Source organism: Calonectris borealis, chromosome 23, assembly GCF_964195595.1.
Source record: "Calonectris borealis chromosome 23, bCalBor7.hap1.2, whole genome shotgun sequence".
In the NCBI taxonomy this organism is placed as follows: Eukaryota; Metazoa; Chordata; class Aves; order Procellariiformes; family Procellariidae; genus Calonectris; species Calonectris borealis.
This window is the reverse complement of record NC_134334.1, coordinates 3,327,792-3,349,944: the sequence shown is the minus strand read 5'-3', so window position 1 is coordinate 3,349,944 and position 22,153 is coordinate 3,327,792. Positions and strand designations below refer to the sequence as shown.

Sequence of the window (22,153 nt, the reverse complement as noted above, 5' to 3'; positions counted from 1 at the left end):
TTAAATTGAAACCATTTTTTTCCTTTCTAATCTTCCGGTTATCATCTTGGGTGCTTTTGACTTCATTAGATAAACAACTATTGGGAGGAAGTGTGATTTCAGAGTTTCCTTTGGAAAGCACCCAACAACTTTGTATTTTTGTGCTTTCAGTGGCTCAGCTTTAGGAACGTCGTGGATATTGTAGCTGGATTTCATTCCTCCACTGCCTTTAAGGGCTTCTGTTTAGGTGTCTGTGCTTGGCTTAGGTACTCAGATTTCTTTTATATTTGATGGAGAGAAACTTCACTGGTGCAGTGCGGTTTATTGCTTACGTGACGCGAGTGACGTAGATGAGGAGCCCTTCTTGCGCAGTGCCTCTCTCCCTATTCCAAACGCATAAACTAGTCCTTTAGGCTCCCTTTGTAACTGAGATGAGTGGTGGTTTCCCTCTGCAGTGTGCCTGCGGAGTAGGTTTAGGGTGCTGTAAATTCACCCAACAGCTTACACCGAGCCTTCCCACTTGTTTATGAACTTCAACTACAGTACAAAAGTGTGGGCGGGAAGGATGGAAAAAACCCTGTTTCTCTCGGATTGTCTGCATGCGTGTTACCAGGTCTTACGACGACCTAGGACGGTATCCTGTCCTACACGCTCTCCTGCAAATGAGTGTTTGTTCCGAGAGACCTGGCACGTGTTGTCTGAGGTGCTGAACCCTTCCGTTCACTGTGATGTTACAGCTGTTGTCTGTACCATCGACGATCTACCCTGAACCACTCCTAAATGGGGGTGGGGATGGTGCTGCTTCTTTACGAGTCGGTTAACAGCTTGGTGTGGATGCCAGCTACCTGTTTCACTTCTGTGCTTTAAATACTGCTTCTTAATTTTAACAGGAAGGTTGCACACATGCTCCTTGTAAAACTGCAGCAGCAAGGTTAGAACAACGCAGTCATGCAGAGTACTGAGTTAACGGTCACACTGGAGTAACCGAAAAAGCAGTCCTGCTTGTATTTTTGCCAGGCTTTTTTCCTGGGAAGCCTGCACAATCCATCACTGCAATTTTTTAAGGACAGGACAATAACATCATCCATCTCTCAGAAATGACACAGGAATTCTGGCAGGGCTTAGGAATGGGAAATTAATTAGAGGACCTCCAAAGGTATATCACTGCTGAAGTTCTGTACAGATTAAGTTGCTCCCCCCCTTAGCCAAAGCTATAGCCTTCTACATGTCTTCTTTTTTTTGGGGGGGGGAGTGGATAGCTACCTCTGTTAATTCAGTATTGTCATCTTGTGATGATTTTAATGCCAGTAAATAATCTGTCTACTGTGTAAACTTCAAATGCTAGTGTTTTAAATGGTTTATTCTCCCTTACAGCAACACCGCTTTCCATGTAAATATACCAAGCACAGGCCTCTGGACCACAGACTTCACCAGACTTAACATCGCTCAGTTGTGGGGCTTTAGCTCTTACCCACTGGAGATGAAAGAGAACTCGGGAACCTCCTGAGGTAAGGGGTGGCTTAAGACTTTTATCCTATGTTGGATATCCCTGCGCTGCAGCAATCATGGCAGATACTTCCTGGACTGAAGGAGTCTCCAACGAGACAGTTGCCAAGGCCAGTTCAGAGTTCAGCTTGGAGGCAGACTTCCAGTATTCCTTGTTTACTGTCATCTACAGCATTGTCTTCGTGCTGGGACTGATAGAGAATGTCTTAGCTCTGTACCTCCTGTCCTGCAAAGTAAAGCACACTTCTCATTCCTATGTATACATGATTAATCTAGCTCTGGTAGACACCTTGTTTGTTTGTGTGTTGCCTTTTAAAATTCATTACCACCTGAATCAGAACAATTGGATCTTTGGTGACGTGGCTTGTAGGATAACTGGGACTTTGTACTATATCAACATCTATCTAAGCATTGCCTTTTTCACCTGCATTTGTGTTGATCGCTACATTGCAGTGTTGCACCCCTTCACGTACATCCAGATCAAAGTCCTCCATTACGTGATGGTGGTCACAGTCCTTTGGGTCGTCGCTCTAAGTGTCATGGTTCCACTTATCCTTGGCGGGCCCCTCCACAACAGCGGTGTGAGGAACACGACAGCATGTTTTGAGAACTTTGCTACGAGTAGCTGGACTTACCGCATGGCACCCTACAACATCCTGGCCTTAGTTTTTGGTTTTGTGATCCCATTTTCCATCATTCTGATCAGCTACCCTCTCATTGCTAAGAGGATCTCCCAGATCAAACACAGCATTCGCAAGAGGAAGGCCCTGCGCACTATCTACATCATCTTGGTCATTTGTACTTTGTGCTTTCTCCCGTATCATCTCACTCACTTGCTCCACTTCTTAATGAGAATCCAGGTCATCCAGAATGAGTCATTTACCAACTTGATCTACAAAATGCGAAGGGTCACCTTAGCGCTCGTGAGTTTCAACTGTTGCCTTAACCCGCTCTTGTACTACTTCACCTCTTCCAGCAAGCAATGGCACTGCAACTTCAAGCTCAGATTCAGGTCTAAAGTGGTGTACACAATCTGTGACCAGAAGTTCGGGGAGTCTTCCTATGTTTATAAACTACAACAGAGACGTGGAAATAAAAGACACAGAGATGGAACCCACTGATCTACTTACTGTAAGTACAGTATTCGTCTTTCCAACTGTTTCTTCGAAACCAAACCTGTGAAACCTACCACTCTTTCATACAGTGGTTGTTACATCAAGGCAGGACCGGAGGGAAGTGCCAACAGCTCTTTATTTTTATTAGCCAGCTGGGACAGTACTTGGGGCAGCTGTATTCTCTGACAGTCCTGGATAGCACATGGTGAAACACGCTGTGCTCATGTACAGGGACGTTTTGGTCTCCTTTTAACTTCGGGGTTGGTAGGAGAACACTTCTGGAACGCAGTACAGCCCGGGAAAGGGTTACTTGAACGAACCACCCTCCAGTTTGACATTAGCTGCAAGCTGAGTGGATGAGGGCAGTCCTGCTTGGCTTTTCCCTATTTTGGAGGGATCCTGTCTTTTCTCCCTGGGGGCACACTGTAGCCAGCTGGGTTCACAAACTTCTTTCTGCCTACATTCCACAGCCAAATAAGGGCTTCTCATCCCTTCTTGTGAATCAATTGATTGGGCTCCTGAGGAGTGCAGAGTTTCTAGCATTACATGCCCATGGATTCAAGCTGGACGCCTACTAATGCAAGTGTAGAAGATAATAGATCCAAGCATTTATCAGCCAGTTAACCCTGCGCAGGACCAGTGGTAAACGTTGAGGGAAGTTACTGCAGGGGCTGGCACAACTCCTTACGGTGCGCAGTCCTGTTCAAATGTCGGAGCTCTCTTTTCAGTCCTTGTGTTTATATCACAAAATGTCTGAACTATTTCACCCCTTCTCTTGTATTAACAGAACCACGCAGCTTCCGAGAACTGCTGAGTTTTCCACCCTGTGAAACGTGAGACTTCGGAGAGAATTTATCGTTTGTGAGTTATCAGTCACCAGAAAACCACTGGCCTGGCTGACAAACCTGCTTAAAAGCCAACAGTTTTCTTAACAGGATGTGATTTTTTGGTAGCAGAGATACAGCGTCACTGTTCTGTTCCTTCCCACGCCACCCTCATATAAAGCGCACACATGCTATTGGCTGTGGGCACGCAAGACTGCTGAGCAGATGGGACCAGAGGGGAAAGTGTCGTGGGGCTTGTTTAACAGGGACAAGGTGCGCCTGACGGCGGCAATGCGCTAAAGCGGTATTTCCATTTCCAAATGCGCAAAATGCAGGCTGAAAGTTGCGCTTTGCCCTGGCACGCTGCAGCAGGTGTGGGGTTCCCAGGCTATGCTGTGGAACAAGAACTGCCACGGACCTTAAAGGAGGGAGGGCGTAGGATTATTGTGGCAGAATGGTGTGGGGAGATAAATGATCCTGTGTCTCTGTGATGTAGAAACTTCTTTTTGCACAACAATGGACGTTGCAGCTTTTGCCCATATTCAGGCAATTTTCTGATGGCAGCCGATGCCGCAGTCTACTCTGGTTAAGGACAGGAGGTAAGACGATTGGAAAATAAGCAGCGTGGGGGTATGTTGGGGCTTGGTTTGTGGAAAAACCCCATGCATTATGATGGTAAGCGAGGGTCTTGAATTTGGAAGGCTGTATTATTGATCAGTTGTTAAAGCCAATCAATAAACCACTTTAGCAATGTGAGATGTATGCAGCAAGCAAACCAAGAGCAGATCTGAAATTATTATAATAGACTAAAGCTTTGTAATAGATGGCTTTTGTGGCGCAGTGTTACATTTGCTAGGATGGGCCTGACCCGAATTAGTTATTGCTACATGCGGTTTGAATCACGCTGAATGGACACCTAGTCCTAATGACGGGTCAGCTGCTGACCTCTCCCTTTCAGTCTTTTGCGCTTAGCTTGGAGGAATTTTAAATATTAATATTTAATTATTAATATATAATTATTTTTTAAATATCAGTGAGAAAACCTGCTCAAACTTTTCTAAAATATTGAAAATAATTATTCCTGTGTTCCTCTGCTTAACTGGGCTTGGTAAGACACGTGCAAACCCTTGCACTCGTAAAAGGGAGATCAGGAGAGCTCTGAGGGAGTATTGGTACAAATTAATCTTTTACCTTTCACGAGATACTGCTGTTTTTGTCCCATTTATAGACTATGGAAAAACTTCCCAGCACTGGAGGGACTGTTCTTTCCAGCTAAGCACAATTTTTGTTTGGACAGAGGAGGAAACAATTTTATTGGTGACTCCATCCAGGAGTGCAGCTTGCTTGCAGGCTTGTCAGCTGTCATTGAGGGAAGGGTGGATAACAAAAAAGTACATAGCGTGTTTAGGGCTTCGCACTCCTGCCTCCGTTGTACGCATACTTTGCATTTTAATTGTGAAGCTTTGAAAGCTCCTTCTTCTGACGCCTCAGGCCTGAGTTTATCTGCCCATACTAGCATCATGCAGGGCTGATCCCCCTTTGCTGACAAGTCAGGGAATGCCCCTGTTCACAGCCCTGACAGAAGTGAGCTGTTTTGTCCCACGCACAGCGTCCAGGAATGAGTTCAGTGCAGGAGTGGGGGTCAGTGCACGGCTCTTGCTTCTACTTGTTTTTGGGGACAAACTGAAAGCCTAGATACTGCACAGAAAAGCCCTGTAGTATAGAACAGCACTGCTGAGGTTTTAAGGGAAAGGAGCTGTGGGAGGGGGAGAACGCTGGATATCTTTTACCTTATTGTGTAAGCGACTCAACTGTAATGACTCCCTGGGCAGGTTTCCAACGGGAGAAGAGCGCAGTACTGCTGAATGGCATACACTGGCACTGCAGTAATGGGAGAAACGCTGTAATTCCTTTATTAAAACAAAACCAGAAAAAAACATTGACAATGTAAACAAAATAAAATCTAAATCTCTCTGAAACACCACTGTGCCTGCCGCTCTGTGGCTCACGATGTACTCTGCGGCAGCCCTTTTTTCAGGAGGGATGTGAGATAGCTGCCCAGTTCTTCATCCTAGAGAGAATAAAGAGAAGCAGGATGAAAGCAATGTTCCACTTGACTTTCCCATTTGGGGCAACCCATTCGACTCCGGTACCTAGAAATAGACTGAAATAATTCTTGGACCCAGCAAATCTAATGTTAGCAGTGTTCAAAAATGGAAACCAATCCAGTTCGCACAAATGCATTTCTGGGTGTTCTTTCAAACTATCAGGGTAAAACTTGCATTTGTCAAAGTAGGTATCTGGACCCGAGGCGTCTCTTTGGAGGAAAATTCTTGAAATTGAGGAAAATTTCTTGAAAGCAAAGAATAAAGAACCATTGATTTTTGTTTGTTTGTTTTTTGCTTTGCCCTCAAGAAGGCATTTCCTTGCTGTAAAGAAAGCATTTAAAAATACAGCCATAGAAAGTATACTTTCGAAAGGAAGAAAACATGACTATGGCTAATCTTACTACAATTTCATGTTAGCTAGCTTTCTGCTTGTTGTTTGAAATCTTACACCTAAGAAACACAACATAAAATACCTCCACACTCTGTATTGCAGTAGTGATACAGCTGAGAGATTAGAACCTGGATACTATAGTGTCCTCAAAACACAAACATAATTGTAATTAATTATAGGAAGTGTAATTACTCCAGATCAGTTGTCTTGAGTTCAGTGGTCCCAGAGAAAACCAACTCAGTAAAGCTCCTGTAAAATGATTTGTACTAAACCTAAAATGGTAAAGAAAATGGCAGTGACTCACCTCATCTTCTTCCAGTCAAACTACTTCAAAAACAGCGTGATGAAGACTCACCCTTACAACAGCAACCCACATTGTAGGACAGTTTTGGACTGTAAGGAGTTAAGATGAGAGTTGCTTGAAAAGTATGTTTTCAAGGATTCCTACCTGGTAAGTCCAGGATACGAGCAGAACTTTGGTTCCTTGATCTTCTGAGTGTGCTGTGGCTTGGATAAGAATGGACTCTACTGTTATAGAACCATCAGGGAGATGCTGCACTGAATAATCTTTCAGGATCCTGGTAAGAGAGAGGATAGATGATTTATTTTGGATGGGACATGCATACAAGCTGAAGGGTGGTCACCCCCTGGATCTCTGAATCCCCAACACCAGCACGTTGTGATGACTTTTAGCTGTGTCTCTGAGCCAGCACCCACTGCCCAAGGAAGGGGGAACGGGGCTGATTCATAGCTTGCTTATTTTCAGTTTTGGTTATTAATTTACATTATTTATTTCTGGTTATTAATTTACATATTAATCATGTAGGATTTCCTACAGAATTTATTTCTGGCTTTCATGATAGCTATAGCTCCAGCCTGAACCCTGTTCACCTGAGCAAAGGACTACTCTCAGAATCGACCAGCTGCCTATAGGAAGAAAACAGCTTTTAAGATTCATCTGCCGCTAGCTTTTGAATAGCTTTAAGAGGTGTCCTGACGCTACGCTTGATGGTCTCACTCCAAACAGTTGTACTAATTTCAGCTAGAAGGAGCAGTGACAGGAACAAAGATTTCGGGCGGACTGCTCAAGCTTGGCAAAGACCATGAGCCTGTAGGCTGTTTACCAGCCTCTGCTCCTGCAGTGTAACCACCGCTCTGGTCATGTTATGCTATGTTAGCTATATAGACTGAAATCTAGAGCAGTTGTGTCCTCTGGGCTGCAGAGAATTTTCTCTTAATAACTCTGTGGGGCTGGTCCGGAAGGGCAGAAAGGAGGGGGCACTTGTACTACCTATATTAAGAATTACATGCTCAAGTCCATCCCTGGGGGGGGGGAAGCAAACGCAGCTAAGAATGGACTTACCCTTTGAGATGGTTATATACACGAAGCACTGTCTCGTGTTCTTTCCGCGGATCCTGAATGTGAACACGGCAGGTGAAACGCAACTGATGTTCTGCAAGGCCCAGCTCCTTCAAAGCTTGCTCGGGCGAAACCAGCCGGAAGCTCTGCAGAGGAAAAGCACAAATCCATTACAAGCTATTTCTTTGCGCTTTCTGAAGTTTTATTCCTCCTCTGTGTGTGTTCATCACTGCAAAACTCCAGCAGGTAAGATCATTCCTTTTCAGCCACTGAAACGTCTTGGCACATTTCAGTTACTACTGCAAGCAGTAACAGCTAGGCATGAGTGTATGACGGGCAGCAAAGGTAGAGGTAAGACGGTGGCAAAATGTCCACCTAAATAATCATACCAATTCTTTGTTTCCCAAAATTAAAGTTGCTTTCTGAATGGAAGTTGGGTTAACCTCTTTATCAGGGGGAATGATTTGTTTAAATATAAACATGAGGTTACAGAGTACAGAACTCCTCCCCTGGCACCTTTCCATCCTTGTCCAACAAACCGAGGCTCTTCCCAAGAAACGACGACTGCTTCCCTTTATTTTAGTTCCTTGTTCGCCCAGACCGCACTTACGAATTATAACACCACACTCATTCAGAGGACCCAAGACAATCATAAGAACTTTTTTACTTACATTATCCTTCATAATTAATGTGCCATGCATTAGTTTTGGCTTCTTGACATCCGGTAAGAGACCTAAACCAAGGCCAATGGAAGAGAAAGACGACATGGTTAATGATGATGTGCGTACTTTTCATGCAAGACGACTGCTGTAGGACTTTATATAGATTGGATTTCTGAGTCCCTGCTGAGGTTCAGAGACTAAGATTTTACATCTTTGTTCTCCTGTCTGTTAAAGTACGTGGTGCTTAAACCATTCTCAGTGCTCTAGACACATAAGAAACCATGCTTAGTAACAGAACAACTGCCTCTCTTCCCATATCGCATCCTGATTTGAGAGGTTTTAGATTTTTTCTTAGATTTGGTTTATAAAAGTCATTCCAGTTTTCACAGACCTAGCTAGTAAAAGCATACATGGACTTTGTTTTCATACTGAACGGGCAATGAGGTGCAAAATAGCGTGTTTGTTTTTAAACATTATTGAATATACATTCACAGCATAGTCGCTGCTTCATTTCACAGGAAGCCCGCTCAATCACTAAATGCTCATGAAACCTGTTCTTTTACAGGAGGCGCTGCTGTAAGTCACCATTGCCAGAAATGGCCCTGCGCCTGTTACAAGTACTACACAACACAGTGGCAGGGCCCAAAAGATTAAATTCTTGGTTGATAATGTGTCACCTATTGCTGTTTCTCTCTTCAAGAGTCCCAGGGATATGTCCACGGGAATGCTGGGATTGGTGAATATGGTTGTGGTCTCTCCATTTGCAGGCATGTAACAGCTGACGTCTGCAATGTAAAAACAATGTCAGGAGGAGCGCCGCAGCAGGATTTCCAATCCCAGACTGTCACTTCACCCACAAGCAGTGTGCCAGCATGCCTGGAGTAGATGGTGCTGTGATTTCGGCAGAAGCCTACTGCCGCTGTTCAGGACAGGAAGTGAAGTTTAATAGCAATCTGCTGAAACTTAATACCAGGGATTTGAAAGAGGCTGAAAAGTAGAACTGCTGCTCAGACTGAAGGCCAACCACCTTACCAGAACCATCAAAACCCCAATGGGGCAATACTTACTAGCCCAGCTATCCTTAACTCCTTGTGAGGGGTAAAAAGAAAGCAGACTGCAACAAAACTGCCTGCACTCTGATGTCGCTAACAAATTACTGCAAAGAAATCTGCAGACAGTAAGTAACCAGCCAATGTGAATTCTATGCTTTCTCCACTCATCATTTAAGAGTCAACTGTTTCCAAGGAATTAATTTTTTTTTTTTTCCTGGAGGTCATTCCTTGTTAGCAACTGAAGTTGCTAACTTTTTAATTTCAGGTATACCCTGCCTGCCTTGGCTTCTTTTAGCAGTCTAAAGAAATATAAATTCAGTAAGTGCTGAACTATAACAATACAAACACATCAAAACCACTTTTACTTCAAGTCCAGATGGGCATTAAAATTAAATGGGCTTAACATGTTAAGTAAGATACGTTATAGATCCTAGTTTCTTGAGGGTGACTGATCCTGTAAATTACAGTATGCCTAACTCTGTGCTGAGGTCCAGTGTATTAAGTATGTGAACTTTAATGCCTGCCTTCTACTGCCATTCCCTCTTCAGTACCAATACTATACGTACGAAATTCCTGTTCTATTTTCTGCTTCAGAAACTCCATTTTCTTTGCTTCACCGTGGACCAGAAGAACATTTCGTGGCTCAGCCTGGCGAATCAGCTGCATTATTCCCTTGGCATCCGCATGGGCACTGAAAGACATGTACTCCACCTGCATCTTTACCTCCAGCTGTGGGGGAACAGAAAGCACAAGCTTTGCGAATCAGGAACTGCTTTGGCTCACTACAGCTTGTATACCACACACAAACAGACCCAGACTCCTCTGTATTTAGTTTAAAGAAGGAAGCAGAACATCTGAATTGGAAAAAGAGGTTGGAGAGAGCTGCTTATCATCAGCAGAGACTGAATATGATGCTGTACAGAAAAGCTTTCAATAACTTACAGGATCAAACTGCTCAATTTCAGAGCACAACACTTGTTGCACATTTGCCAAAACAAATCAATACTTAAGGACAGTGGGTATCAATTTTAATATCCCCATCTGCCTAAAAATATATCACTTTTACCTATCTGACTAATGGTGTCTAGTTATTAAACATTATAAAACATCATATGCCCCTGACAGTCTTATGGCACAAAAAGACACACCGTTGCCAATGCAAAGAGGACAAGAACCCCAGTCCAACCTCAAAGAAAACATTACTCGGGTATTTTCAATATTGTATGTGGCATACTTCCATTACAAGTACATGGTGTCTAACTACCACCTAAAGTTCTGAAGACCTTCCCCCAGATGATCCTCCTTGAAAATAACACTTACTATTTGTCTTCCTTCCATTTCCAGCTTGCGCTGTCCACTCAGAATCTTATGGCCCACAGTTCCCTGCACACAGTAGCCTGGCATGATGACCTGAGAAGGAAACCAGAAAAATCTAGAAAACTCTGCACACGGACTGTGCGTAGCATAGCTGTTGTTAACATAAAAATAGCCACAAATGCATAATGCTGATGTAAGTTCGTGTTCTTCCTGTCCTACATACTACCATCCTTCACTGGAAAGCTGCTTGCTTTGTTCTGCAGCTAATGTGGTGAACACGCAACTCCAGAACGCACAAGAAAATTAAATTAGAAAGCAAACTGCGGAAATCTACACACCACTAAATAAGAATTAATGCTAGTTACAAATGTCTTGGAAGCAGCTTCAAATTAATGAAAGCAGTTTCGAAAATAAAATCTCCCACAACCTCCTGTCTGAGACATGTACCTCCTCTGCCTGCCCTGTCACACATAGCAAAGAAAATTCAGAGCTTGAAAGAGCTCTGCCCTGGGTTGATTCACCAAAGGACTCGTGTCATTTAACCCTAGATGCTCAGGAAAAGCCTTCCGGCAACCTTTGTTCTTATGACTGCACCAGTACTGCTATCGCATTAACACAAAACATCACTGAAGGAAACAGAATTTCTTACCATATTCTTTTCATTCCCTGCCCATTTCCTGAAGATCTGAAGGGACTGCCCTGCATGAAGCATACCGGGGGTTGCAAACACAACCTAGAATTCAAAAACGTGCCACGAATCACCACAGAAAACAGTTTTTTTTCTGTTAACTTATAATATATAAATTTCCTAAAACAGTGGAGAGGATCCACTAACACACATTACAGCACACTTACTATATCAAAGTTCTAATGGGGATTTTTGCTATTTTATTTTTCCTACCTTGTCTAATTTTCACATAAGTTGAACTACTGTTTTAGGAAATTTTTGTGAGCATCCATAATGTCTGATAAAAACTTTAAACAGTTTGATAATGGTACTATCATGCTCGACAGATTCCTCTTTCAGCTACTGCCTAATAAACCAGTCAGAAATAAAACCAGCAATAAGAGATTGTGCTGTGAAGGATCTGTCTCCTGATTTAAGTCAAAAGAATATACTGTAAAAGTTACGGTTTAAATCAGGTCCAGAGGTATAGATTATGTGAACGCGCAATCAATTGTTTTATTTTCTCTGGGCATTTTACCGTTACTGAAATGAAGATAGAAAGATCTTTAATAGTTATACAGATAAAAGCATCCAGATGGCCTGGCCACAAAAGGGTTTTAGAGGGGATGCTGCTGTTAATGGGGTAGAGGATGCTTAGCTTTTGCAGACTTCCTGTTTGCCTTAGCCAGGAACAGAGGGGTACAAAAATAGCTCCTGACACTACACATCTGCTCTATTACCTTGTTAATGCCCACCTACCATAGGCCCCGGATTGTCTGCAAAGGCCCGATCAAATGCTTTGATGTGTTTGAATTCAAACATGTTCCTCTGCACAAATGTTTTCCGAATTTTCTGATTAGTCCAGGTGATGAAAAGCTTGTAGTAATGATTGGCCTTCTCCGTCAGTCCCGTGGAAAAATAAATTGGAGCCTTCAAGTTCATTCTTTCCCTGCAGAAAGAAGCATTCCAGATACCTGTGAAGGCCAAATTAGGATCCTGGCTATCCATGCTGAAAGTCCATAAACCTGTGTAGTCTCCAAAGATTTTTTGTGCATACCCTACCCTCAATGAGCTACACATCCGTGTTATGACAACGCTACATTACTGTGCATTAACTTACTACAAAGTAGGCTTTCGTCCAATTCTCCGTCTCACTCACTACAGACAACTTCCTTCCATTACAAATATTAATCATTCTGCTTTGGGAAATATTAAAAGCAGTATCATTTGGTATTATCAAAAAAATTGCCACACAACACTTATACGTAAAGTTTAATACTTGTTCATCCCTTCTCCCCCTCCCATGGAAACAGTTGTACAATGTGGCAAAGAGGCAATCAAATTTTTTAAAGGACAGTTGATCCTGAGTGTTTGGGAGAGGAGTGGAGAATAACTCTGGGTAAGAAAATGGTTAGTTTGCTGCTTAGAGTCAGGAACACTGGGAAATACACAGAAAGAAGTAATTCCGCAACTGCTAGCATGGGCCGACATGCAGAGGAATACTACTGAGAATACTTGTACTAAACAGACGTGAAAGAATCATAGAAACCGGCCAGGACCACAACATGAGGAGGACAAAAAGGAGGTGGTACATGCACAGAAGAGGCGGCACTCACCAGAAAGTTTCCAATAAAATGCAAAGTTCCTGGGCACGTCCAAGGGCAAAAACTGGGATAAGAACCTGCAATTGAGATATGATTTACAGTCTGCGAAACCCAAACAGCATGTAAATGGCACGGCAGCGTTATCATTTCTGAACAAGTCCCTCAGTTCCCTCTCGCTTTCTGATACTCTTTTGCTGACCTTTCTTCCCACAGGAATGTGTTCTTATGCAATTTTGGAATGACAGGCACTGATATTTGACAAGCACCTATCGCTTGGCTAAGACCTCAGTTTGTACGTACTGAGGAAAGTCTCTGGCAGGGCATGGTGCTTGTGAACATATTTGGTTCTGTTCCCTCCTGGATAATATGGAAACAAGTTGTTGAAAGCAACAATTCTGGCATTATTTATGGAAATGGACCCTAAGATGAGTGTTTCTGTCCTTGATCGCTTTGTCTGTGCTGGGGTAATTATGACCTTCCTCCCCTCCCAAATTAAGGCAACACTGGAGGAAAGAACATAGAGCTGTTTCGATTTCCAATGTTTTCTTCAGTTAGGTGCTGTCACTTGGCAGCAAAGACTTTACCGCTACTCATTTGTGTTCCAGATTCACTGGGAAAGGCATCGTCTACTTCTTAATGGAACTGTTCAGCAAACCACCTCCATTACCAAGAGACTCGCCCTCTTTTGCACAAGCAAGCCTACATTTTGCCCCTACTAAGACAAGAACAGCAAATAAAATACTTGGCTTGAGGTCTCAGGTGACAAACTACTATAACTTTTAACCAAAATGTAGTTCAAGTTCTACACGTACAATTAACAGCCAGACTAGCCTTCCATTTAATCAAGTTAAATAAACTAAGTCCTAGGAACCTAGAACCAGATCCTTTGCTACAGCGAAATCAGTAAAACTTCCCCGTGTTCCAAATTTCCATTTCTACTTCCATTTTCTGAGGGGTTAAAATGTCTCTTTTTATAATGTCTTTTCCTAGGCGTGCTCTAAATGTGGTGTTAATGAAAAAGAGAATCTCAAAAACAGTTTATATTAGCGAAGATAGGGGCTAAGCTCCAAGAAACAGAAAAGACTGACTGAAATTCTGAAACAGCAATGGACTGATACAACTAATAGCCATATTACGATGCTATCATCACGTGTTCCACATGCTTTGTGGCTAGCTGACGTTGTTCACATCAGATCACACTGGACTGGAACAGGCTTACCCAAGCAAAACAGCCAGGCAAGCGGAAGCCACAACCAAGGTACTGAAGCGTCATTTACTGTATGGTAAGCACACGTCTTCCACGCGCTCGGCGGGGGTTTCATGGTAACAGACAGCACAGTGCTGAACAGCACAAAGTAGGATAATGAACAGACAGACCTGGCTACACTGGAAATCATTTCTGATCAAGTTCAAAAGCAGTAATTGAACAGTCAGTCTCAGTTTCTTAATTTACAAAATTAAGAGGATGCTTCCGTATACAAGATGCAAATCGAGTTAATTTTGCCTTTCTCCTCCATATTTGCAGACTGTAAGCATAGCATTTCCCTTACTGTCTCATTAACTCAGTTTGGTTTTCTTCTTGGCATAGTTTAAGTGTTTAGTATTCTCTCTTTTAAAGTACAGATGGAGGAATATAAAAATGCCTTCAGTTTCACACAGTGGTCATACATAGGTGCCTGAGTTAATTAATAGTTACACAGCACTACAGAGCCAACAAGAGCTTCACAGAGGAAAAACCACATCACTTAGATTATCAAAATGCCGTACCTTCCCTCCTCTTTCTACAGTCTCATGAACTTTCTTCAAGAAGTCTCTTTCTCTGCAGCGTTTTGAATCTCTGATAGTTGTGGCATAGGTGGATTCACTTATTAATAAATCTGGGCGACACTTGTCAATCCAGGCAGCACTAAAACAAAAGGAATTTTAAAAAAGCCAATCAGACTAAGAGCTGGTATCTGCCATTTCTGATCTGCAGGTCTCAAAGATGGGTGGAGAACATCACTGTCTCCATTTGCAGATAGGAAAACAGGTACACAGGTGCGCATCAGCTTGCCCAAAGTCACCTAGGAGTTCTGTGGCAGCATCAGGACTCCTCTCTTTGCAGGCCATGCTTTAATTAATCCAGCTTAGAATAGAGACTACAGATTTTGAAAAGCGATTCTTCTCCAGTCTATTATTTGTTTTAAATGCATTAAAATGTTATTCTAAATAGTATGCATATTATAAATCTCTCATACATGCCAGTAAAAATAAAATTAACATTAAAGTTTGTGATTACACTTAGAAGACACCGTGACAATAAAACTTTTCAAACATTTAAGTCCAATTATTACGCAGCCTTAAAAATAAACTAATACGAGTACACAGAAGAAGATTACATTAAGGTCTATCTGGAAGAATCAATGTAAATCTGTTCATCCTCATAATTCAAAATGGCATTTATCTTTCCAGTGAAGACATCGTTAAATGTTCCAGTCTCCTAACAAAGAATCAATGCTGATAAGCCCCTACTATTAACAGAAGCTGTGCTAAAATCTTCCTGTCAGAAACATATACAACTCATAGAAACTCAGCTTCCTACTTACCCTAAATGTCTGTCTGGTGTCATGTTATAATCACCCTAATGGAAGAAGAGAAATCCATTAATATTCTCAAGGTGACGGGACAGGCCATTAAAAGGAGATGTAGGCATCTATAAATACTGCTGCGCATACTTACAGTGTACACAACTGACTCGCATCCAACCTTAATCTGGAACATGGCTGCTCCTAGCACATGGCCTGCGTAGTATGCCTTGATCTCCAGCTCCTCATCCACCTGCGTGAACAGGCAAACACTGCAGTAGTGCAAACATTTAAACAAAACAAAATTGCTCTGTCTTCTACAGCAATCCAGTTGGTCTGATCCAAGAGTATGCAGAAATGATCATTTACCTGAACTGTCTGGTGAAGATGCACAGCAACCACTTTTTTCATACAGTCTTTAATCATTTGGGAAGTGAAGAAGTTGGTTTCCCCTTTCTTATCTACAGTTATTTTCCTGTAGTCCTCCAGGAGGATGGGACAAATGGCCTTGGTAGGATGCGTCATGTAAATGGGCCCATCATAACCGACCATTTCACTGAAATACGGTAAAGCTCCACAATGGTCCAAATGAAAGTGGCTGCAAAAAGACACAAAGGATAAAGGAGATTCTGCACAGGAATTTAGCTTGCCTGGTTCTCAGATCTTGCTTTGGATTTTAAAGCACTGCATGACATAGAGGAACTGGCCAAAATATGAATGAGGGACTTACAACATGTTTGGGTTGCTAGGGTCAGTATACAAAGCTTTCCTGTTTCCCATTTGACCTGTGACAAGGAAGGACACTCTCACCTGATGATCACGCAGTCCAGAAAGTCAGTCAGCCTTCCATTCTGAGTGATATAAGAAAAGTCAGGAAAGCGTCTCTGCAAAGACATGAAAAAACAGGCTATCCATTAGGAAAGAAAGCCAGTTAATACTGGTGTGAACGACCTGAAACACTGGAAACTGTGTTGTAATCCACCTCGAGGCAAAACTGCAATAAGGCAGCAGACCGCACTAGTGTCAGCAATATGGTAAGAGCTGCAGGCAACACCATCCGCATTTATGTGCGGAAAGAGTCAAAGAGAAAAAGGATGGAGGGCTGCCAGGGGACAAACAGGGAAACTGACCTTGCCAATAAATAAACTACAGCCAAGTTTATCTTCAAAGTAAAACAGGTGACCAATGCGTTTCAGCTTACCCACAGGCATTAAGGCAGAAAGCCTCAAAACCTTCTCTGTAATGGCACATTTGCTGTGTCACGCTTTAACTCTTTCTATCTTACAGAGTATTGTTGCCATTATTCCTTGCCTATAGTACCAGGTGACCAAACGTCAGCAGTATTTCCTAGCTCGCTCTCTAAAGCATCAGAGATGTGTCGTGCGGATCCCACAAGTAATTAACTGCCCAAAACCAAGCATCATGTCAAGAGCAGTCTAGCTAATGATGGGATTAATGCTTTAAAGCATAGAAAACACCTGCCCATGTGAAACACAGAAAGACCAAACCCACCAGGAATGGAGCATTCACAGGTTGCTTAATATTTTTTGGAGCCCACAACCCAGGGAAAGGGTGGCTGGATGGTGGCACTTCATATACCAGGAATACTTGAGGGCACGTACCTCTTGCACAGGAAGGCAAGATTTTGAAGGGGCAATAGTAGTTCGTTCTCTGCCATAATCCAGCTCCAGCAGTGGCTGATACACGTGCCCAATAACGCATGCCCAGCTAACATGACCCATATGTCATGTAAGACGAGTCAGGCAACGTTCAGATAAAAGGGAACAGAGCGGAACAATGAACCAGGAGCCCTGCTGGGAAACGCCAGGCAGATGCACCTTGAAAGCATCTCTACACAACATTCAGGCTCCTCCGCTATACTCACATCGTCATTGTAGCCCATGTGCATCCCGCAGTCAAGCATTACATTTTTCCCAGCAATAGACACAAGGATACAGCTGCGCCCCACATCCTGGCCAGCTCCTGGACCCAAGCAAAAGAAAGACAAGTAAGACATCTCTGCAAATATTTACAATCACTTCAAAAGAGACGCATTTAAAGGTCCGTACAAACTTCCTAGCCCTTTTCCGATGCAGGAAAAGACTACATCCTTTCTTCCAAGCAAGCAGATCTGTTGCAAAACTGCAGTAAATACAGCACTGCGTCCAAGCCCATAAGCAGTTCAGATGCAGGGCACGTTTGTTCTCTGCCTGCTGCTGTGCAATAGCAGCTACGCAGTTTCAATAAGAGCAAAATAATCTCTTCTCTGGAAAGGATTAGCATGGAACTCAAAGTTCCCAGGGCTCTGCACCTCCCCAAGTACTCTGCCTCGCAGTGAAGGCACAGATCTTCATTAAGCTCTAGTTAAGTCCATTCCGAGCCAGAAAACTATCCTTCAGGATAAAGCAGTTCTCCTGCTCGGCACATCCTCTGCCCTCTCAGTACATAAATGCATCTCTGTGCATCCCATAAAAAAAAGAGAAAAAAAAAAAGAACAGAGAAAAATTTGCTTCCTGTGGATCTTTAGTACTGTTAAGTGAACTAATACTCTGTCTATACTGTACAAGAGTACCACACCTTTACCAGTATTTATTAATGAATCCTGTAATCAAAATAGAGTTGTCAGACTGTTGGGTTCTTACCTGCTTGAAAGACAAAAGGAGGACAATGACATACTGACCAGAACCAGGTTAGGATGCTGCGCAACTACAACACGTATTGCAGTATGCCACCATGAGCAGTTTTTGTGGCACGGAAAGGCACATATGTCTCCAGCAGTCTAACACGTATTACTCTGAAATCTAAATTCCAAACTTTTTTCAGTGTTTCTACTTCAGGACGATTTTAGATTGGACTTACCCAAGGGAGTGACTTTTATTTCAGGCATTTTAACAAACTCTAAATCTCAAGCTGCACAGTAAATTATTTCAGAAACAGTCTAACGGGGGCCGCAAAAAGAAGAGAAGATTTAGCCGTTCTTACAGCTGCCATTTCAATTATTTTTCAGTACCAGGCAGAAGACTTAAGCAGAGGCCCAACTTCTTCCTAGAGGGAAGACAATCAGAAAACACAAGTCAGATCAACACGTGGATGATTAACAACTCCTGGGAATTCAGGCCCGCTTGGCTTCGACAGTCAGCACCGCCACGAACCGGGAAACGCGGGCCAGCCTGCAGGCGTCAGGCAGACGGGAAGGCCGGGAGAGGGCTCCCGCATTTATTTATTCACACCACGCACGACACCAGATTTCCCAGTACAACCTCGCTGGCCCCCGCCCCGCTCCCCAGCACTGACCTGAGGCGACGCTGCCCTCCTCAGGGAAAACCTGCAGGGCCCCGGCGCTCCCGACCGCCCTCGGCCCTCACGGCCCCGACCCCCCGCCGCTCCCCGCCGCGGAGCACACCCCCCCCCAGCACGCACAGGCCCACCCCCGCCAGCAGCACCCCGGCCCCCGCCCAGCGCGGCCCTAGCAACGGCCGCCCGGCCCGCCTGCTCTCACCGCCGCGCCGGGCCTGCTCCTCGGCGCCGCTGCGCACGCGCGGCCGCCCGCCCGGCAGGGACCGCCCCCCCGCGCCGCGGCCCCCGCGGATTGGTCGGGCTGCGGGTGACGGGCGGACGGCGGCGGCGCGGGGCGATGGCGGGCGCGCAGGGCGCGTTCAGCCTGCGGGAGGTCCTCGCCGCCTTCCAGACGTGCGTGACGGAGCGGCGGGAGGTGCTGCTGGGCCCCTACCTCTGCGGCTGGCGGGGGCTCATCCGGTGAGTGCCCTCGGCGGCCGCCCCGGGGCCCGGGCCCGGCTGCCGCCCGCTAACGCGAGCGTGTCTTCCCCGCGCGCAGGTTCCTCCACAGCCTGGGCGCCATCTTCTCTTTCGTCTCCAAGGACGCGGTGGCCAAGGTACAGATCATGGAGAACTACTGCCGCGGCGAGCAGCGGGAGGAGTACGTGTCGCTGCAGTCCATGGTGGCGTACGAGCTCGCCAACGGGCTGGTGGACGTCGAGAAGCGGTCCGGCCGCCCCGACTCCGGCTGCCGCACCGTGCTGCGCCTGCACCGGGCCCTGCGCTGGCTGCAGCTCTTCCTGGAGGGGCTGAGAACCGGCCGGGAAGACTCCCGGACGTCCGTCATCTGCACCGACTCCTACAACGCTTCTCTGGCTACCTACCACCCCTGGGTCGTTCGCAAGGCTGCCACGGTGGCCTTCTGCGCGCTGCCGCCCCGAAACGCCTTCCTTGAAATCATGAACGTGGGCACGCCTGAGGAAGCCGTCGCTATGCTGGGTGAGGCCTTACCCTATATCTGCGATGTCTACGGCATCACCCAGGAGCTCTTTGCCCAGCATAAGCTGCTTGACCTTCCTTGACGGGAGGGATGTTAAAAAGCCACGCCACATTCCGGCAAAAGTCGGACGAACCAGGTGAAAACGGCATGTGTTCACAGACGCACAAGTCTGTGGTCACTCTCCCTTTCCTTTTCCAGTATGGAGCTGACAAGTTGGCAAAGCTATTCAGGATGCCTAACTTTATAGGAAAAAAAAAAAAGCACCATTTTTTTTTGTATGTATGCATTTCTGTATGTGTGTGTAGAGCCGAGGCTCTACAGTAAGAAAAAAGCACTGTTAGCGTGCTTAAGAGATTTCTTTTCTCCTCCTGGATTCATCTTCAACTCTCCAGCTAGACTGGGAGTGGTGCATTTTGGTTTCTTTTTTAAGCCAAACTCTGCAACTTCAGCACCTTCTGTGCACTTACACCAATAGTTAGGACCTCATGTGACAGCACAACTTTCGGATGTGGTGTCGGAACACATTTACACTACATGTGAGCTCACTTTGCCACTTCTGTTTACAAGCTGTTCCCTTGAATAGACCTGGGTGGGGTTTCCCTCTTTTGTGCTTTAACGTTGAAAATATAATCCCGAGTAATGCGTGTCTGAAAGGAAGCTGTTTTCCTTGTGGTCACAGACTCGTTTGATTACTGCTGCTAATTTTGAGTCCCCTAGAATTAAAGAAGGAAATGGTGGTGTATGTCGTTATTGTAAGAGACCGTTCTTCCTTTGTGCAGGGATCCCTTAAGGAGGGTCTTCCCTCTGTGTAGCTTCCCCTGCCCCCTCATCTGTGCTTTATGCGTCTTAGGATGTGGAGTGGTTTTTAATACGTACTGCACAATACTATATATCCAGCTCAGGCTACAGACTGTACCTTACCTGTTTTCCAGCCATGCTTCTAAATTGTGTTCTCACGATTATTTTTTTTAATGAATGTGTCAAATGTCTACAAAAATGACTTCTCTGACTGTCGGGGGAGAAATCCAAACTTGTACTGTAAGTCACTACTTTGTGAGGCTTTTGGCTTCTATTGCAAATCACTGTATATAATAGCTGGTGTGTATATACATGTACACACACACACGGAAGTATGTAAAATGGAGTTTACTTAGCTTTTTGAAAGCTGAAAAAGCACTACATTGTTAGTTCAGGATGACATGAACATTTGGGGGAGGAGGGAGAATCCCACAGGCTGCGACATGTTCTGATTGTATCTCAGATAAGAGGCATTTTGGCCTAAAGTAACACTGCATGATTCAGGAAATCACTATTACCTCATGGGGATTAGCCTAACTGGACATTAAATTATGTGAATAACATGCTTCTGAAGAGTATCCTTTATAGGAATGCTTTCTGGTTTTGTGGCGTTGGAAGGAACATGACTTAGAGTGTTACCCATTCATACCTTGTCCTTCACTAGCAGAGTCTGTTTCATTTACCTGGTGATCAGATGTGAAACCAGCTGCCAGGAGTAACCCAGATGAAGTTAGATGCCGTGTACTGAGCTCCTGCTTACTCACATTTATCAACAATATCTTTTGCAATTTCAACAATATCTATGGAATTTCCTTGAACATCCTAAATGGAGGTTTAGTTGCTATGCTGTGAAAACACAAATATCATTGCCTTTCTGCTAAGACCACCTTGAAATGATTACATAATTCTATAGGATAAATCTATATATTAAAATGGAGCAGTTCCACATTACAAACTACAGAATATATCTTCCTGGACCTCCCTTGCTGTCTGATACAAGTATAGCTGGTATTTCATCTGTGTAGTGTATTAAATGCCTTGAACTATGTCAAGCAATGTTGTGTGTCAAGTGAAAAAATGTTTTAGATCTCTTGGGAGTTTAATGCAGAAATGGTGGTATGACCACATGAGAAAATTACTTTTTCTCCCTTGTCACATTCATTCTCAACTATTCCTTTTATGAGATAAACATTGATGTTAAAAATGAACTTGATTTTTGCCATTAAAGAATCAAACTTTCTCAGTAGGGAAAAAAATTTCTGTTGTGAATTTATGACCAATCATTTTGTGCAAAGTATGCTTCAAGTAAAATACAGCCTTCCATCAGTCTGCATGCTCTCATTTAAACAAGGTATTGCCTAATGATAATTTTATTTGCCTGCTCTGTCTCCAAATGATAGGAACCTTTTTAACAGCCCCGGTTAGTTACCGTTGAGTAAAACTAAGGTCCTGTACTTGGCTTTGGGCAAGTTCAGAGTCTGGCAGCTTTCACTAATGGGGCCAAAATCGGAAGAGTAAAACCTTCACCTACAGTGACTGGTGTACTTGAAAGCTGCAACGACATACAGATTCACTAGAGGGAGTTTGAATATTTTGCAGAAATGTCCATCACATAAGCTATCTCCTATGCCACAGTAAGCATACTTGATTTCACATGGAAGTAGGGATGGGAGTAAATAATTGCCTATGTGTGACCTCTACACCATTCAAACAGCTTTTTTTTTTCCTTTGTCCAGTTGAATTTGTATTTAGAACTTTTTAAAAGAAGTTACATAGTTAAAGCTAACACTTACATATTCCATTAAGGGGAAGGTATCCTTAAAAGGGTGTCAGTATAAACATATCTATATAACATAGCTATAGAAATCTACACTTGCCTGAAGTACTCGTATACTTTGCTTTCTACAGCGTACCTGCTTCTCTTCATACA

At 44.0% G+C, this 22,153-nt stretch overlaps 3 protein-coding genes across 7 annotated transcripts; 2 read left to right on the top strand and 1 right to left on the bottom strand.

Moving 5' to 3' along the window:
* Positions 1-1,544: 1,544 nt before the first annotated feature.
* On the top strand, positions 1,545-6,377 carry LOC142092386 (lysophosphatidic acid receptor 6-like). Of its 2 annotated transcripts, XR_012677046.1 has the most exons (3): positions 1,545-2,616; positions 3,388-4,023; positions 6,243-6,377. XR_012677046.1 is itself a non-coding variant. In XM_075172365.1 (2 exons), the coding sequence occupies exon 1, from the start codon at positions 1,545-1,547 to the stop codon at positions 2,604-2,606; it is 1,062 nt and encodes a 353-aa protein (XP_075028466.1). In that variant the 3' UTR covers positions 2,607-2,616; positions 3,388-4,463. The 2 variants fall into 2 exon arrangements, 1 of the variants encoding a protein (XP_075028466.1); XM_075172365.1 differs by lacking the exon at positions 6,243-6,377 and having other exon boundaries at positions 3,388-4,463.
* On the bottom strand, positions 5,315-19,019 carry INTS11 (integrator complex subunit 11). 4 transcript variants are annotated; one of them, XM_075172362.1, is made up of 18 exons: positions 18,880-19,019; positions 18,009-18,194; positions 17,035-17,132; positions 15,960-16,033; positions 15,519-15,747; positions 15,304-15,402; positions 15,171-15,205; positions 14,353-14,491; positions 12,598-12,662; positions 11,741-11,930; positions 10,964-11,047; positions 10,318-10,407; positions 9,564-9,726; positions 8,623-8,730; positions 7,955-8,016; positions 7,287-7,429; positions 6,372-6,501; positions 5,315-5,495 (listed from the first exon to the last, which is right to left on the bottom strand). In XM_075172362.1, the coding sequence occupies exons 2-18, from the start codon at positions 18,034-18,036 to the stop codon at positions 5,430-5,432; spliced, it is 1,803 nt and encodes a 600-aa protein (XP_075028463.1). In that variant the 5' UTR covers positions 18,037-18,194; positions 18,880-19,019; the 3' UTR covers positions 5,315-5,429. The 4 variants fall into 4 exon arrangements, with proteins under 4 accessions (XP_075028463.1, XP_075028461.1, XP_075028464.1 ...); XM_075172360.1 differs by lacking the exon at positions 18,880-19,019 and adding an exon at positions 18,649-18,710; XM_075172363.1 differs by lacking the exon at positions 18,880-19,019 and adding an exon at positions 18,444-18,515.
* On the top strand, positions 18,766-22,086 carry CPTP (ceramide-1-phosphate transfer protein). Its single transcript, XM_075172368.1, has 2 exons — positions 18,766-18,905; positions 18,985-22,086. Exons 1-2 carry the CDS (start codon positions 18,784-18,786, stop codon positions 19,505-19,507), a joined length of 645 nt encoding a protein of 214 aa, XP_075028469.1. The 5' UTR covers positions 18,766-18,783; the 3' UTR covers positions 19,508-22,086.
* The last annotated feature ends 67 nt before the right edge of the window (positions 22,087-22,153 follow it).

What these genes read in the sequence shown, in the direction of transcription:
- CPTP (XM_075172368.1), top strand. Translation starts at nt 18,784, where the DNA reads ATGGCGGGCGCGCAGGGCGCGTTCAGCCTGCGGGAGGTCCTCGCCGCC. An exon ending in GGCTGGCGGGGGCTCATCCG is followed by an intron (nt 18,906 to 18,984) that starts GTGAGTGCCCTC and finishes CCCCGCGCGCAG; the next exon opens with GTTCCTCCACAGCCTGGGCG.
- LOC142092386 (XM_075172365.1), top strand. Translation starts at nt 1,545, where the DNA reads ATGGCAGATACTTCCTGGACTGAAGGAGTCTCCAACGAGACAGTTGCC.
- INTS11 (XM_075172362.1), bottom strand. Translation starts at nt 18,036, where the DNA reads ATGCCTGAAATAAAAGTCACTCCCTTGG. An exon ending in CTGGACTGCGTGATCATCAG is followed by an intron (nt 15,748 to 15,959) that starts GTGAGAGTGTCC and finishes GTCTTTTTGCAG; the next exon opens with CCACTTTCATTTGGACCATT. An exon ending in CAGACAATCCGGGGCCTATG is followed by an intron (nt 11,048 to 11,740) that starts GTAGGTGGGCAT and finishes TTTGAATTCTAG; the next exon opens with GTTGTGTTTGCAACCCCCGG.